The sequence below is a fragment of the Delphinus delphis genome, chromosome 1 (assembly GCF_949987515.2).
Source record: "Delphinus delphis chromosome 1, mDelDel1.2, whole genome shotgun sequence".
Lineage (NCBI taxonomy): Eukaryota > Metazoa > Chordata > Mammalia > Artiodactyla > Delphinidae > Delphinus > Delphinus delphis.
In genome coordinates this window covers 86,448,756-86,467,173 of record NC_082683.1, presented here as the reverse complement: position 1 = coordinate 86,467,173, position 18,418 = coordinate 86,448,756, and the positions used below count along the sequence as shown (strand labels likewise).

At 38.8% G+C, this 18,418-nt stretch overlaps 1 protein-coding gene across 5 annotated transcripts in view; it reads right to left on the bottom strand.

The window, feature by feature from the left end:
• The window catches only part of SNX7 (sorting nexin 7), a 98,240-nt gene extending 80,159 nt beyond the window's left edge, over positions 1 to 18,081 (bottom strand). For 4 of the 5 annotated variants that reach the window (XM_060026105.1, XM_060026090.1, XM_060026112.1 and 1 more), the window contains exon 1: positions 17,887 to 18,076. In XM_060026105.1, coding sequence (XP_059882088.1) covers positions 17,887 to 18,066 — 180 coding nt within the window. In that variant the 5' untranslated portion in view covers positions 18,067 to 18,076. Of the gene's footprint in view, positions 1 to 17,886 lie in introns of all 5 variants that reach the window. The other variant, XM_060026081.1, reaches the window with a different exon arrangement.
• Positions 18,082 to 18,418: the final 337 nt, after the last annotated feature.

The following is an 18,418-nucleotide window of genomic DNA, read 5'->3' as shown; positions in this document are numbered from 1 at the left end:
CCACAGATATGTTTCACATAATTTTGTTTGACATAATTTTCCACTCTGGCAAAAAAAAAAAACTGGTATATTAAAAGAAAAAGTCTCTGTAGTTAGGCAGAACTAAACTTAATTCAAGTTTACATATATATACAGCTGTGTGAACCTGGTCAAGTCACGTTACTTTTCTGAGATTCAGTAACATCAGAGAGGTCATATCTCACCTTGGATCACAGAGGATAAAAAGAGATGAATAAATGTGGGGTATATATTGTCTCCTTGAAACCTTCATGTGAATTATATAAACCTTACCATGACCCCACAGAGTATGTTCTATTTCTTTCCCTTTTTTAAACCAGCTAGCAATACTATTGAGTAGGTACTCTTTTACCTCTTGTTTTCCAATGAGGAAATAGGTTAAATCACTTGTTCAAACTCTTAACTGCTATTAAGTAGAGGAACCAGCATGTGACCACCACCTAACTGCCAGTAAGTCAAACGTACTGGGAGTTGTCACTGAATTCAATTTTCAGTTTCCCACAAAATTAAACAGAAATCTAAAGCAAGAATAAATCAATCTCTGTGGTTAAAATATAGTCATGTAGTGGACAAAACCTAAGGAAGTACAAAAACATTCAAGGCAGCCCGTAAGAATGGATAGATAAATTGTGGTATATGCATACAAGGCTTTATATATATATATAAAACACATCAATGAAAATCAATTACAACTTCATGTAAGGCCATTGATAAATATCACAAACTAAATATTAGAAGAAAAAAGATCAAATCAGAGAAGAATTCACACAGGACAACATCATTTTTTAAAGTCCTAAAACATACGAGGTCCAAATTCACATAAATCCTTAACAAATAGTGCTTCAAGATACATATACAGATCTCCCTTGACTTACAATGGGTTTACATCCCAATAAACCCATTGTTAATTGAAAATATCATAAATCAAAAATTTATTTAATACACCTAACCTACCAAACATCATAGCTTAGTCTAGACTATCTTAAATGTGATCAGAACACTTACATTAGCCTACAGTTGGACAAAATTATCTAACACAAAGCCAGTTTTACAATATAGTGTTGAATATCTCATGTACTTTATTGACTGTTGTCTGAAAGTGAGAAACAAATGGTTTTATGGGTTCAGAACGGCGTCAAGCGTATCGGTTGCTTCCCCGCGTGATCGTGTGGCTGACATGGAGCTGTGGCTCACTGCTGCTGCCCAGCACCAGGAAAGCTTATCTACCACTGCTCGAGAACAGATCAAAATTCACAATTCAAAGTATCGTTTCTACTGAATGTGTATCGTTTTTGCACCATAAAGTCTAAATATCATTAGTCAAACCATTTTAAGTTCAGGACCATCACTTTTATGAAAACCAAATGAATGATAAAAACAAAATTCAAATTATTATTTTCTTTTAAGCATGAGAGAGAGAAAGAAACTTGGAGAGGGCCACACAGGGAATGCAGGCATACCTCATTTGATCATGCTTCACTTTATTGCACTTCACAGATACCATGTTTTTTACAAGGTTTGTGGCAACTCGGCATCGAACAAGTCTATAGGTGCCATTTTTCCAACAGCATTTGCTCACTTCATGTCTCTGTGTCACATTCTGGTAATTTTTGCAATACGACTTCAAACTTTTTCATTATTACTATATTAGTTATGGTGATCTGTGATCAGTGATCTTTGATGTTACACTGTGATTGTTTTGGGACATCACGAACCACGCCCATATAAGATGGTGAACTTGATGTTTGTGTTCTGACTGCTCCACCCACTGGTTGTTCCCCCATCTCTCTCCCTCTTCTTGAGCCTTGCTATTCGCTGAGATACAACAATACTGAAATTAGGCCAAGTAATAACCCTACCATGGCCACTAAGTGTTCAAGTGAAAGGAAGAGTCTCAAGACTCTCACTTTAAATCAAAAGCTAGGAATGATTAAGCTTAATGAGGAAGGCATGCTAAAAGTCAAGATAGGCTGAAAGCTAGGTCTTTTGTGCCAAACAGTTAGCCAAGCTGTGAATGCAAACAAAAAGCTCTTGAAGGAAATTTAAAGTGCTACTCCAGTGAACACACAAATGATAAGAAGGTGAAACAGCCTTATTGCTGATATGGAGAAAGTGTTAGTGGTCTGGATAGAAGACCAAACCAGTCACAACACTCCCTTAAGCCAAAAACTAGTGCAGAGCAAGGCTCTAACTCTCTTCAATTCTATGAAGTCTGAGAGATGTGAGGAAGCTGCAGAAGAAAAGTCTGAAGTTTGCAGAGGCTGGTTTATGAGATTTAAGGAAAAAAGCCATCTCTATAACATAAAGTACAAGGTGAAGCAGCAACTGCTAATGTAGAAGCTGCAGCAAACTATCCAGAAGCTCCAGCTAAGATCATTAATGAAGGTTGCTACACTAAACAACAGATTTTCAATGAAGATGAAATAGCCTTATATTGGAAGAAGATGCCATCTAAGACTTTCATAGCTAGAGAGGAGAAGTCAATATCTGGCTTCAAAGCTCTTCTTAGTGGCTAATGCTGCTGGTGACTTTGAGGTCAATGCTCATTTACTATTCTGAAAATCTTAGGGCCCTTAAGAATTATGTTAAATTGACTCTGCCTGTGCTCTATAAATGGAACCACAAAGCCTGGATGACAGCACATGTGTCTACAACATGGTTTACTGAATATTTTAAGCCCACTGTTGAGATCTACTGCTCAGGAAAAAAAAAAAAAAAAATTCCTTTCAAAATACTACTGCTCTTTGACAATGCACCTGGTCACCCAAGAGCTCTGATGGAGATATACAGTGAGATTGATGTTTTCATGCTTACTAATACAACATCCATTCTGCAGCCCATGGATTAAGGACTTTCAAGACTTTCAAGACTTATTATTGAAGAAATACATTTCACAAGGCTATGACTGCCATGGACAGTGATTTCTCTGATGGATCCGGGCAAAGGAAATTGAAAATCTTCTGGAAGGATTTCACCAGTCTAGATGTCACTAAGAACATTTGTGATTCATGGGAAGAGGTGAAAATATCAACATTCACAGGAATTTGGAAGAAGCTGATTCCAACCCTCATGGATGACTTTGAGGGGTTCAAGACTTCAGTGGAGGAAGTAAATGCAAATGTGGTGGAAATAGCAAGAAAATTGGAATTAGAAGTGTGAAGATGAAGTGAACTGCTGCAATCTCATGATAAAACTTGAATGGATGAGAAGCAAACAAGTGGTTTCCTGAGATGGAATCTACTCCTGGTGAAAATGCTGTGAAGATTGTTGAAATGACAACAAAGGATTTAGAATATTACATAAACTGATACACTTAGTTGATGAACCAGAGGGAGGGTTTGAGGACTCACTCCAACTTTGAAAGAAGTTCTACTGTTGGTAAAATGCTATCAAACAGCATTATACGCTACAGAGAAATCATCTGTAAAAGGAAGAGTCAACTGATGCTGAAAATCTCATTTTGTTGCCTTATTTTAAGAAACTGCCACAGCCGCTCCAATCTTTGGCAACCAACTCCCTGATCAGTTAGCAGCCACCAACATTTCTAAGTGCCAGGGATGCACCTTAGCACCATACACTTGCATTATTTCATTTAATCCTCTCAACAATCTGATGAAAGAAAGCTCAATTATTATCACCTGAATTTTACAGATAAATAAGCTTGTACCATAGGGATAATAATAATTCTCCCCAAATCACTTATTTCTTAATTGGAAGAGCCAAGACTCAGTCAGCACTACCATCACCACCACCCATGCACACACACCAAAAGCACCTAGTATAGCACCTTTATTTCACTTAACAAAAGTTCATTGAATGTCAACTATGTATCAAGCACTAGGCTGGGATACAACAGTGGCCAAGACTGGCTGGCATGGTGCCTTCTCTCATGAAGCTTACACGATAGTTAGGGAAGAGGGTAACAGATGATAACCAAATAAAAATATAGAGAAACAAGATAAGTCCAGATATAAATAAGTGTTGATAAACAGGGGAGTAAATTCCAGATAAAGTGGAATGAATTGCTGGAGTAGGTGGTTAAGGCAGGAAGTGAGAGGAATGCTTTTGAGAGAGCTGTCAGGGAAGGTGTCTTTAAGGAGGTGATGTGAGAAGAAGCCAGCCAAGAAAAACACTGACAGAAGAGCATTCCAGTCAGGGGAACCAAAAATGCCTAACGCAGGAAAGGACTTAGGATGTTGGGAGACCAGAAAGGAGGCAAATGGGAAGAACACAGGCTTTGATGAAGATATAACCAATGAAACTCATTTTGACGTTTACTGTGGCAGAATTTTAAGTATTCACATTTTTATCTTATAGGTCTTGAAAAAAGGGAAGGGAGAGCTCCACGATAAATGAACGTTGCACCTGAAATCCAAAGTAAGATATCTGTTGCACAGCTAGAGGTTTTTAAGGGTCTGTATGATCCTAATCAGACTATTCATGAGCATTAACCAGTAAGAGGTTATTAATCATGACTAATGCCTTTCCATTTATCTCAATTATGCTTGGGTAATTTCTTATCTAGTGGAAATTTTTCTTTTTTGTATTTAACACTCCATAGAAAAAAAATTAGTTTTCCTTACTCAGAAAGGTTCAACATGCCATTTGCATATGATTTTGCCACAAAACCACTGTGGGAGCCGCTATGATTGTTCCCAATAACCCCTTGTCTTTCTATGAAAGGAATACACCTCCTGGTCAGTTACCAGGTAACTTTCAGTGCCTCCTTATGGAAGGAAAATAAGTTTCCCACCCCAGTTAATTTGACCAGTGACTTGCTTTGGATGGTGTCATGTGTCTGGGCAGAAGATTTGGAAGACATTGCCTGTTTCCACCGGTGCTCATATTCTTTTCCCTTTGCCGCAGGAATGACATGTCCCAATTAGCATCACTCCTTTAATCTTGATCCCAAAATGAAGAAAACACAAGAAGCAGACTCAAAGCCTGGACCAGACTCTCAGTTCAGTCACAGTTGACAGGTACATACCTGAGAAAGAAGTCTTTATTGCAGGTAAGCCACTAAGATCTTGAGGCTGTTTGTACTACCGCATTATCTAGTGAAACCTAACAAAAAAATACCATTCAACTTTCAACCAGGTTAAATATACATAAATATATATGTACATATGTATTATGTATGTATGCACACGGATACACACACTTAACCTTCTCAGAGTTAATACAAAAGAACAAAATAGGAATTTTTTTCCCCCCAGTTCTGAAAACTCACATACCAAGAGTTTGCCTTTAGTTTTTGGTCACATATAATAAGGTTTCCATTTTAACTGTAAACAGAATTTCTTTTCCTAATGTTTCATTGTAAATCAGTAATCTCTGTTTTTCATTTTAAAATGAAATTTTTATTTCTTATATCAAAAATTTTTAAACAATGATTTAAAAAAATAAAATATGCTAAATGAAAGAAGCTAGACACACAAAAAGTGCAATTCCATTTATACGAAGTGTCCTAAAAAGGCAAATTTATAAAGACAGAAAATCAATTAGTAGTTGTCTAAGGCTGGGAGTAAAAATGGATATTAACTGGAAATGGCATGATGGATTTGAAGTGGAAGATGAAAATGTTCTAAAACTGGTTAACAGTGATGGTTGTACAACTAAGTAAATTTACTTACAAAAAATCATCTACCCAAAATGGGTGAATTTTGTGGTATATAATTACACCTCAATAAAGTTAGTTAAACACAATTAAAAAGGGGTATGTTATACCAAAGCATTTCTCAAGGCCAAAAAAAATTATTTGTTTCAATTTTAGAAACTACTGATTTAACCTTCTGTTTTATCACAGATGTGTTTTACTGATTTTAATATCAGTATTTGCTAATAATTTTGATTATCTAACTACACCCTTTTTTATTAATACTATAAGTAGCACTGCATTATCCAGCGTGATTGGATATATGAAGTGTCAGAGTTATTCAAATATTCTGTTTAAAATAGACAAAACTTTTAAGCACATAACTCTCCATTTGTTTATTGAGACAACTTTAAAGTATATTCTTAAAGTGACTAAAAATGTTTATTTTAACTTTTAGTCTAATATCCTCTTTGAAAAGTGTGGGATACAATTAAAAAATACATGAATAAAATAAATTTGAACACTACAACTGCATAACTGTTGAATCTGTGTTTCCTTTTGATCACACTAGTCACTTGCAAAACTAGCAGGCTCTCAGAGTTATACTAGAGCATCCTATCAGAACCCCCAAAATGCACAAATAAAACTCCACCTTCAAAACCCAATAGAATATATTTTATTAAGTTCAAATCTGAAGTCTTTTAACATTATTTTCCCAAAATACTTGTAATAATTTTCCCCATTGCCACTGACCAATAAATAAATAAAATACTGCTATCTGCACAAAAGAACTCTATAGTTCTTCTTCCTATAGGTTCTCATGGATTTTTTCTTCTTTTGGCTATACAACATCCAATCTTGTTTCCAACCATAACACTGGGTATAGTTTCTGCTAGTGCCTGTCCCTTTCTGCATCTGCATTTCCAGCCTTCAAATCTACTTTGTGAGCTACTATTTCATTCCTTTCCTGCCAGAGTTGATTTCCATTGCTTGCAACCAAGCCCCCGATTGAGACAGGTGCTATTGGCTTCAAAGGATTTATTTTTCCCAAGTAAGAAGGTTTCTAAATGATTCCCTTGGGTTTTCTTATGCTTTGTGTTTATTTCTTCTAATGAAATCTAAATAGGAGCTTTTGTCCAGAATTGATGCTTAACATAGCTCTGTGTCATCCATCAATAATATTTACTCACCATTTGTCAAGACAAATTTGTTTTAAATTCTATTTGGTCTAGTAACCTGATTGGAAAGACCAATACAATACAAACTGAATTTACTGAAAACAGATGATTGGAAAATTACTGCAATAACTGTGTCCATATATACGAAAAAAGGCACAGGCCATATCATTCATTAATGTATTTATTCCATTAACATTTAGAGTTCCTACTCTTCTACCTTCAAGGAATTTAATTTATTGGAGATAGACAAGCAATTAAGATTTTAGAGACGAGAAACAAATACCTCTTTATAAGGCAAAATGTATTAAGTATTATGAGATTCAAAACACTATTATGGGGAGCACAGAGAAGAAATTATGGGAAGAAATTAATTCTAGCTGGAGAATGAAGAAGCTCTTAAGGAAGAAGTCGCTTTACAACGGGCCGTAAATAACAGAAAGGATTTTGTTTTGTTGACCCAACAGTATAATGTAAGGTGCAGATAAATCATTGAGGAATCCTGCTAAAACACAGATTCTGATTCATTGGTTCTGGAGTGGATTCTGAAACTGCATTTCTAACAAGCTCCCAGGTGATCCAATAGATTCATGGAACATACTTTGAGTACTAAGGCGCGTGCGCATGCGCACATGCAAAAGAGAGCGAGAGAGAGAGAGAGAGAGAGAGAGAGAGAGAGAGAGAGAGAGGTGAGAGGAACCACGGTGTAGCCTAATCACCAAGAGCCTTGAATGACACAATGTGACAATATGTTCTTTATGTTCAGAGCTGGGTGCTCTGGAAACAGTTTTCTGTGAGCACACAGGACAGACTACAGGCAAAACAGAGAAGAAAGAAGACCTTGTGTCTTCTTGTGAACTATTTTAATGGTTCTCAAATGTAAACACAATACTACTTGGGGTTGGAGCAGTGGGAACGAGATGAAGGCACTAATTCTAGAGATACCAAGAAGATAAAACCAACTGGGACATTTCAGATATGTAGGGGACAGGGAAAGTGAGTGAAAGGGATAAACAGAAGGTAAGACCTAGTATTTTATCCTAGATATCGAAGAAATCATCACATCATTAGCAGAGAATCAGATGGAAAAGATAACAGGTGTGGGAAGAGAAATATAAGAATTAGGGAATGGAGAAACATAGTTCAGTTTGGGAATGAAACTGTAGGGATGAGTTGAGGGGATGAGTAGGACCACCTAATCAAGGCTTTCCATTGCTCCTGTGGTTAAGTTTAGCATGCTAAAATTTCATTTCCCTTTTTTTTTTTTTTTTGCGGTACGCAGGCTTCCCACTGCTGCGGCGTCTCCTGTTGTGGAGCACAGGCTCTGGATGTGCAGGCTCAGCGGCCATGGCTCACAGGTCCAGCCGCTCCGTGGCATGTGGGATCTTCCCAGACCGGAGAACGAACCCATGTCCCCCGCATCGGCAGGCAGACTCTCAACAACTGCGCCACCAGGAAGCCCTCATTTCCCTACTAATAGCAGGAAGGGACAGTGCAACTGTCACACCCTCTTCTCTGGGACAGTCATCCAGCTTGTGCCAGAGCATTTTTAGTGACAAAATTTATGGCCTAGCTGAGTAATCCCTTTCATTTTGGAACCTTCAATTAGAAAACTATTCCATAAACTGACCTAAAGCTGATCTCCACATACTCTTGACCTAGTGGTTCTACTTTTGCCCTTCAAAACTATAAACATTTAATCCACCTAGATCATAACAACTCTTCATAAAGGTTGTTAAAAGAATCAGCCCAAGTCTTTTCCAAGCTAAACTACATTTTGTTCTTCCCAGCCTTTCTTCACAGTTGCCAGAACATATCATCAGTGAAACCCTTAGTTTATTCTCCTTCATGATAGCAAATGCATGGCGAGACTGTTACTACTGCAACCCTCCCCACTCTTTGTGCCAATGAAAGACAGTGCTGATGGATCCAAGCCCTCTTTCTGCTAAGCCCAGACTAGATCTAAGGTTCTATCTCAAAACAGCATTCCAAGGATCAGGGCACTGGTATCCATAGATGACATAATATACCTTTGCCATTTTCTGACATCAACTCCCCCTTTAAAATACAGAGGGTGGAATGGAACTTAAGTTGCACGAACAGTTCAAATTATAGTACAATTAATACTCCATATGACCTTGAAAATATGTTGTTTGTTCAGATTCAATAGGTACCTTGTCATTTGGGTATACTGATCATTCAGTCACTGAAAATCACTAGGAATGTTTGTACATAAAATGGTCTTATGCAAGGTCTCTCCAAACTTACCCTGCAAGTTCCTTGTTGGTTTTAATTCTATTGTTGACCATATATGCTCATTCATCAGGAGAACTGAGGATTTTTCATCTTCTTTCTACTTCACTCACCTACTCTTCCTCCTCTGGGAGGAACATAAGAGTACTTAACATCTAAGAGGACTGTGATGGTAGACAGTGGAGCTCCTAGTGGGAGGAATCCTGGATCAGCCCTATTTTCCTTTATTTTATTGGCTCCTCTTTTATTTATTAATTTTATTTTTTTATTGGAGTATAATTGCTTTACAATGGTGTGTTAGTTTCTGCTTTATAACAAAGTGAATCAGTTATACATATACATATGTTCCCATATCTCTTCCCTCTTGCGTCTCCCTCCCTCCCACCCTCCCTATCCCACCCCTCCAGGCGGTCACAAAGCACCGAGCTGATCTCCCTGTGCTATGCGGCTGCTTCCCACTACCTATCTACCTTACGTTTGGTAGTGTATATATGTCCATGCCTCTCTCTCGCTTTGTCACAGCTTACCCTTCCCCCTCCCCATATCCTCAAGTCCATTCTCTAGTAGGTCTGTGTCTTTATTCCTGTCTTACCCCTAGGTTCTTCATGACAATTTTTTTTTCTTAAATTCCATATATATGTGTTAGCATACGGTATTTGTCTTTCTCTTTGAGTTACTTCACTCTGTATGACAGACTCTAGGTCTATCCACCTCATCACAAATAGCTCAATTTCGTTTCTTTTCATGGCTGAGTAACCATCAACATGGTAAAACCCACTGAGGTAGGATCAGTATGAAGGTCAGAGAAATGGAAACACATGACTTGCCTGCTTTAATCGTGTATTCTAGGTTTTAAGTGAGACAATTGAGAATGCATACACACATACACTACATATATACATACATAGAAACATTCACTATGCTTACACACTCTACATGCACACACATACATACGTGTATATATATATACATACACATTCATATATGCCCACACTACACACATGCATACATATGTAAATACTGTGTGTGTGTGTGTGTGTGTGTTATATTTCTGTACAGATTACCAAGGTAGAAAACCACTCATTGATTCAAGGATATTTCTTGAGTAATCATAATCCAAGCTAGTAATAAAATATTAATTTGGTTAGACCTGTACTCCTCAAACTGATAGCCACTAGCCACAGGTGGCTATTTAAATTTAAATGTAAATTAATTCAAATTAAACACAATTAAATGTTCAGTTCCTCAGATGTACTAGTTTACAATTCAAGTGCTCAAACGGCACATGTGGCCAGTGGCTGCCACATTAAACAGACAGAGCTGGAACATGTCCATCACTGTCGTTCTTTTTGGACAGCAGGATCCTACACGGGCTGTGTATAACTGATCAATATTCAAGAGGGTTTACTAAGGGCCAGGTACTATTTATAAGCTCTTTACATTTAGTAAGTCATTTAATTCTCATATTTATTATTTGCCCTCATTTTACGGATGAAAAGTCTGAGGCTTTGAGAGGTTAACTAACTTGCCAAAGGAAATAAAGCTAGTAAGCAGTGGAGACAGGATTTCACACACAGGCAGTGTAGCTACAGAGTCTCTGCTCCTAAATACTAAGTTTACGTCTTGCTATATTTTAATTTACAATGATGAGTAGAGCCTCCTTCAAGACTTTACATGTATCCCAATTAAATTTCATAATCTGCTTTTAAACCCAGTATTCCAATTTATCAAAAATCTGGAAGACTGATTATGTTATACAGACTATTAGCTTTTGGTAGTTTCCACTGCTGTATAAGAAACCATCCCAAGACAATTTGTTTTTATATTTTATTATGCACATTGGTTTACTGGGTCAAGAATTCTGACAGGATACAGCAGAAATGGATTGTTTCTCCTCCATTATATGTGGGGCCTCAGCTGAGATCTGAGGTCTCAATGCTGGGGGCTGACATCATGTTAGACATTTTCACTCACAAGTTAGTCATTTAATGCTGGATGGCGCCTGAGACTTCAGCTGAGGCTGCTGACTGGAACATTTACGTGTAGTCTCTCAGTGTAGCCTGGGCTTCCTCACAATATGGAGGCCTTAGGTTGCATGTCTTACATGGCAAAAAGCACACTGTCCCACTGAAAAAAATCAGAGCCTTCATTTCCTTTTGTGATCTGGCCCTGGAAGTTGCACAGCATCATTTCCACCATACCCTACTGGTCAAAGCAGTCACAATCCTAGCCAGATTCAATAAGTGGGGCATAGATCCCACCTCTTGATAGGAAGGTGGCAGGTCACATTATAGAAGAGCATACAAGATGGGAGGTGGTGATGTGGCTGTCTTCATCCAGTTATTCTCCACACTTTTGTAGTATTATGTGTTATGCTGGTTATTCTCTCTTTTCACCCCCACCCTTCCAGCTCTCATCCATCTATTCTCTGTCCCTTTGGAGACGGACCCCTATGGATGCCATCACCTGAGCAGCTTGCTTAGTGGGGGCCAGAAGCAGAGATCCAAGAACAGGAGAAGAGGAGCTCAGGGAATATACCCCCATTTCCTCCCTGCTTTGGTGCCACACTTCAGGCAGTGGCATATTTCTAGCTACATCTCTGTGTAAACACAGCTCATGTGGAAATGGCCCCTTCTCCACAGCTCCAACTCTCATTGGGTTCCAGCAACACTATTTCCATCTCTCTTCCCTTTAGAACTAGGGGTGCTAAAGGCTTTTTGCTACTGCAAGTCTCTAAGTGCCTCAGTATCCTTTCTTTGTTCCTGAAACTTGCCCAAAATGCTATAAATAAATAGTCCTTGCATTAAACTCTCTTCATTTAAATCATGGAAGAGAATTCTGATTCTTGTCATGGCCATGAATAATAGATGCAAACAACAGGAACTGAATAAAGATGGTTCAGACAACAAATGTGAAAAATTAATAACCAGACTTCCAATATCTTCTTCTAAGTATTTGAGAGAATTGTTGGATAGTATAATTGTCCCTCCATCACTACACTGAGTTGCCAGATTGATAGAGATCATATATATGATCATATATTGATATATATATGAGCTGGTTTTCTCCACAACCATAGCTCATTATTCTTTCAAAAATATCCTTTTCCACAAAAATATGAGTGATTCTTTCAAAAGCTTGTTCAAATAAACATATACATTGTTATATTTCTGATTTACCTAAAAACAATCTTAGTTTTCCACAATTCTTATTAAAAATGATCACCTCCTTCTTTTCAAAGTGTTTACACTAAATATACTAAGTAGTTCTGTTGCTTTGATAGCTTTACCAGAGCTTGAAATTAAGCCTACTTGTCTATACCTTCCAGAACTTCCTTTCTTCCCCCTTATTTTTGAAAAGAATTTTTACCTATTTCTAGCTTTTGAGCACCAAGCCTGCATACCATGACTTCTCGAAGTCGACTAGTGGTGATGACGATAATTACATCTGTAAATTCCCTGATCATCCTAAATGATATAGATCTCACTTTATGGTCCTGAATACCATTTAAAAAACCAATAATAAGAGCTATAATTTACTGAGTAACAAATAAGCATCTCAGTGTTTCACTGTGACCTGTTTACCTACACTCTGTTTCAACTGCTGTTTCTTCTACACATTACAGTATTTAATTTTAAAAAAGGCAATTTATTTTAATATATTATTTTTCCCCCAAAAGAAGAACTTTTTCTTTTAAATGTAGACAAGTTTGCTCCTTTTCTCTAGGTAAATTTTTTGCAAGCCTCATCTCATTTTGGCCCAGTTCTAAAACAATTATTACACTATTGTTACACTTTTTATCCTTTTTCTTTTCCTTTTTTCGAATTATCAGTTATGTTCTCCTACCTTCCACATCTATTCTTGTTCTTTTAAGTCAATATCCTCTGCATTCCCTGTGCTCTATTGAGAGTTGGCATCATTTTCTCTTAACTGGATTATCTGAAAACTCAGAACAATACTTTGTTTTACTTTCCATCTCTCTTGATACTGTCATTTAGAGTTTCTGTCACATCCTCCAACCAGACTCCAAGACTGTGATAACAAGAACTGAATCTTGCATTTCTTTTTTCCAAAGAATCCTTAGCACAGAATCTTACACAAAAATACTTAACATGTATTTACCAGGTACTCGTAACGTACTGTGAGAAAAAAAGGAATAATTATAAGCCAAAGAGCCTACTCTTTAAAAAGCTTCTGACCTGCAAATGTATACTGATAAACCACATTAACAAAATGAAGGGTAAAAATCATACGATCATCTCAAAAGATACAGAAAAAGCACATGATAAAATTTAACATCCATTTATGATAAAAACTCAACAAAGTGGGTATAGAGGGAACATACCTCAACATAATAAAGGCCGTAACAAAGCCATAGCTAACATATACAGTGGTGAAAAACTGAAAGCTTTTCCTCTAAGATCAAGAACAACACAAGGTTGCCCTTATTCAACACAGTATTGAGAGTCTTAGCCATAGCAATCAGACAAAAAGAGGTAAAAGTCTTCCAAATTGAAAAGGAAGAAGTAAAACTATCACTGTTTGCAGATAACAGGATACTATATATAGAGAACCCTAAAGATGCCAAAAAAAAAAAAAAACTATTAGAACTAATAAATGAACTCATTAAAGTTGCAGGATACAAAAATCAACATACAGAAATCTGTTGTGTTTCTATACACTAATAATGAACTATCAGAGAAATTAAGAAGATAATTTCACTTACAGTTACTACAAAAAAATACGTAGGAATAAATTTAAACAAAGAAATGAAAGAATTATACTTTGAAAAGTATAAGACACTGATCAAAGAAACTGAAGACAATACCATGCTCATGGGTTGGAAGAATTAATATTGTTAAAATTTCCATACTATCCAAAGCAATCTACAGGTTCAGGGCAAGCCCTATCAAAATACCAATGGCATTCTCCACAGAACTGGAACAAACAATCCTAAAATTTGTATGGAACCACAAAAGACCTTGAATAGGCAATTCAATCTTAAGAAAGAAGAACAAAGCTGGAAGTATCATGCTCCATGGTTTCAAACTATGATACAAAGCTACAGTAATCAAAATAGTATGGTACTGGTACAAAAACAGACATATATATCAATGGAAAAGAACAGAAAGCCCAGGAATAAACCCATGCTTATATGGTCAATTAATTTATGAAAAGGGGGCCAAGAATATATAGTGGGGAAAAGAGAGTCTGTTCAATAGATGGTGATGGGAAAACTGGACAGCTACATGCAAAAGAATGAAACTGGACAACTTTCTTATACCAAAAAAAGAAGTAAACTCAAAATGGATTAAAGACTTAAATGTAAGACCTGAAACTATAAACTCCTAAAAGAAAACAAAAGCAGTTGCTCTTTGATATCGGTCTTAGCAATATTTTGGGGGATCTGTCTCCTCAGGCAAGGGCAACAAAAGCAAAACTAAACAAATGGGACTACATCAAACTAAGAAGCTTCTGCACAGTTGAAAGGCATCAACAAAATGAAAAGGCAACCTACTGAATGGGACAAGTTATTTGCAAGTGATACATCTGATAAGGGTGTTAATATCCAAAATATATAAAGAACTCATACAACTCAATAAAATAACAATCATGAAAAAGAAAATAAACAAAAAAGAACAAACAATCCAATTAAAAAATGGGTAGAAGAACTGAATAGATAATTTTCCAAGGAAGACATACAGATGGCCAGAAGACAAATGAAAAGAATGCTCAACATCACTAATCACTATGGAAATGCAATCAAAACCATAATACGATATCACCTCAAACCTATCCAAATGGCTATTATCAAATGAACAACAAAAAACAAGTGTTGGTGAAAATGTGGAGAAAAGGGAACCCTTGTGCACTGCTGATGGGAATGTAAATTGGTGCAGTCACTATGGAAAACAGTATGAAAGTTTCTCAAAAAATTAAGAATAGAACTGCCATATGATCCAGCAATCCCTCTTCTGAGTATTTATCTGAAGAAGTGAAAACACTAATTTGAAAAGACGTATGCACCCTATGTTCACTGCAGCATTATTTACAACAGCCAAGATATGGAAGCAACCTAAGTGTCCATTGATAGATGAATAGACAAAGAGATGTTGTATATATGTATACAATTGAATATTACTCAGCCGTAAAAAAGAATAACATCTTGCCACCTGCAACCACATGGATGGACCCAAAGGATATTATGCTAAGTGAAATAAGTCAGACAGAAAAAGACAAATACTTTATGATTTCATTTATTTGTAGGATCTAAAAAAACAGAACAAATGAACAAACAAAACAGAAGCAAAACTCATAGATACAAACTGGTAGTTTGGCGGAGGGAGGCGGAAATAGGTTGGGGGGATTAAGAAGTGCAAACTTCCAGTTATAAAACAACTAAGTCACAGGTATGTAATGTACAGTGTAGAGAATATAGTCAATAATATTGCAGTAACTTTATAATGGTGACAGATGGTTACTAGACTTATCATGGTGATCAATTCATAATGTATATAAATGTCAAATCACTATGTCATACACCTGAAACTAATATAATATAGTATATCAACTATATTTCCATTAAAAAAGAGAAAAAAAGAGCTTCTGGACAGGGGCATGGTATATATATTCATAAATAATCTAAGGAAATAAGAAACTACAATTGTAAATACAAACTGAATATGAAAATGGTCAATCTCAAAGTACTAAGGGGTAAAGTTAGTACACTTTGGTAGTAATGGTTGATACCATCTTAGGGTAGGCTGGACAGTGGCAGGGTTCTACAGAGAAGCAGGCTAAAAAGGGAGTCATAGAGAGAGTAGGCCAAATGAAGACAACTTTCTTAAATTTGCTTATCTGTGGTTAATGGTTGAAAAATTCAACTTACTAAAATAGAAGCAGGCAAGGCCCATACACTTGGATCCACCCTGCTTGCTAGTGCTGTATAACTACATGTGTTGGACACTTAGAAAAAGTTAAGATCATCTATAGAAAGCAGCCATACAGATTAAGGTAAAGATACAATATTACACATTATTATATGCCCTGCTTAATAAAGCAGAGGTTAAGTATGGTGCTGCCGCTTACAGCCTTTTAAAACAGGACACAAAATTACAAACACAGAATTAGGTGGAAAAACAATTTTTTTATTTAGAATGAGAAAAAAAATCTCAACAACTGGTTGGAGCCATAGAGTTCTAGATTCCTTTCTTCTGATGTAGCTTTAGGCAATTCACCAGAAACGCCAACTTAGAAATGCTTCTGGCTACAACCTGTCATTCCCTTTCCACCTAGAACCTGTACAACTCCCAGTAACTTACATTTTACAGAGGCCTAAGCCAACAACACAGTTAAATTTAAATTAAAGTTAAATTTCATTAACTTCACCTAAAATCCGCCTCTGACTACGGAGGCTCATTAAAACAGTGATTCTCAGTTGAGGCTGGGACACTGAGAATCTGGGGAAAGAGAAACCACATGACAAATTTAAACCATCCCAGATGATTCTGATATGCAATTGCCACTCCCTACATTCTCCCCGTACCCCCTGCCCCCGAAGATTCACAGTGCAGAATCCCATACACTAATACCATAGCCTAAAGGTATCTTAGAAGGCAATATAAACAAGAACTGGCCAATTGTCCTTGATCTGAACATAAAATATGTGTGGAACATAAAAGTGTACACAATTCCATTATTTTAGAATTTAAACACATTGAAAGGTCAAGTGACTTCATCAAGGGTACAAAACTGATACTCTCTCTGAACCTCCCAAATACAACTGTTCCTACCATTTCATTTAATCCTGAAGGAAAAAAAAAGGGGAGTTTTACATATTCCTCTTTGGGGTCAGAGTATGCTTGTTCACTTTCTAACTTCTTTCCCAGAATAAAGCAGCGGTGAAGTTTGTTGGCTTTTCTTAACAGCTCAAGGTAACATTTACCTACTGTACAGGCTTCTTAGTAATTAATACAATGTTCCCATCTCAAGTCTTCTGCCAACAGCAACGAGAGAAGATGCAGTGGCATTGAACGGCCCCGCAAGAATGGTATTTTTCTTTTCCCCCCAAAAAAAAAAATTACAACCACCAGCCTACACGCACAAGTCGGCCAGTAACCCTTGTCAATTTCTCTCCAACTATCCTACAAGTTCAGAGGGCCCTTTGGTCCTAGATTTCCCCGGGTAACCTTTAAAAACGAAAGCGCCGTCTGTGGGTTCGGTAGCAGGAGCTGACTATCTGAAAAATCCTGAGCTCCGCAGCGCAGGAGCTTCCCCGTTGGACACAAGAACCGTTTTCTCCTGAAGAGGGATTCCCTCACGCCTCTTCCCACTAGACTTGAGACTCACCTCCGGCGCCACCCAAGTCTCCAATCCACAACCAGCAACAACACTAAATCAAGAATAATTTCTCTAGACTCGGGTGATTTCGCTCCCAGAGTTCAGGGCTGGCTGCGCCTGAAAAGAAGCTGCCAGGGGCGGGGGCAATTTTGGGCCACCGCCTCCCGGGTTCGGGCACTGTCACTGGAAATGTCCGCGTCAAAGAAGGGAAGAGGAGAAAGGGGGGAAACAGCACAACTTTGCAGACTCCACGAATCCAAGGCCCTGCCAAACATAAGGTCAAAGTGCAAACGAGGAGCGGCTGCTATTCGGGACCCGCCGGGACGCAGCCCCGGAGCCGGCGAGCCGCCAGGCGGGGTCGGGCAGCTGGGGGAGACCCACCCTGTCCCGGCTCCGAGTCTCCAGCGGGGCCGAGCGAGCGGCTGGGGCGGCCGCCGCACGGCGGGGCCAACTCCGTGAGTTGACTTGGAACTTTCCCGAGACGCGCCGCCGCGCCGCCCTCACCTTACTGAACACCTCCAGGTCGTCCTCGTCTTCGTCCAGATCCAGCACCTCGGCCTGCAGGAGGGCGAAGGAGCCGCTGCTGCCGGGGAGGGGGGCGTCGCCCCCCGGGCTCTCCCCGCCGCCGCCCCCAGCCGGGAGGCCCGAGGAGCGCGCCTGAGGTGCCCGGCACTCGCCCTCCATCCCGAGAGTGCGCGCCCCGCCGGCCGCCGCAGCCAGCCAGGCTCCCCCGAGCGTGCCCATTGGCTCCCGCGCATCCTGCGCCTCCCCGGCCAGCCCCGCTCCAGCCCCACGTCCGCTGCGCAGACGCGGAACTGCCAGGGCGAACGCGGGGCCCAGGCTCATCCCCACTTGGCTTGGGGCCTGCAGGAGGCGAAGGGGTGGGACTCTCGGACTCTGGCTAGGGTGGGGCCAGGGACGCTGTCCCCTGAAGGTAGGAAGGGGGCGTCCTCGTGCGGACCATGCTGCGGGGCTACCCTACGACAGCTTCCACGGGGGCGGGGGTCTGGGCAGAAGCGACGGAGCGAACCGTGAA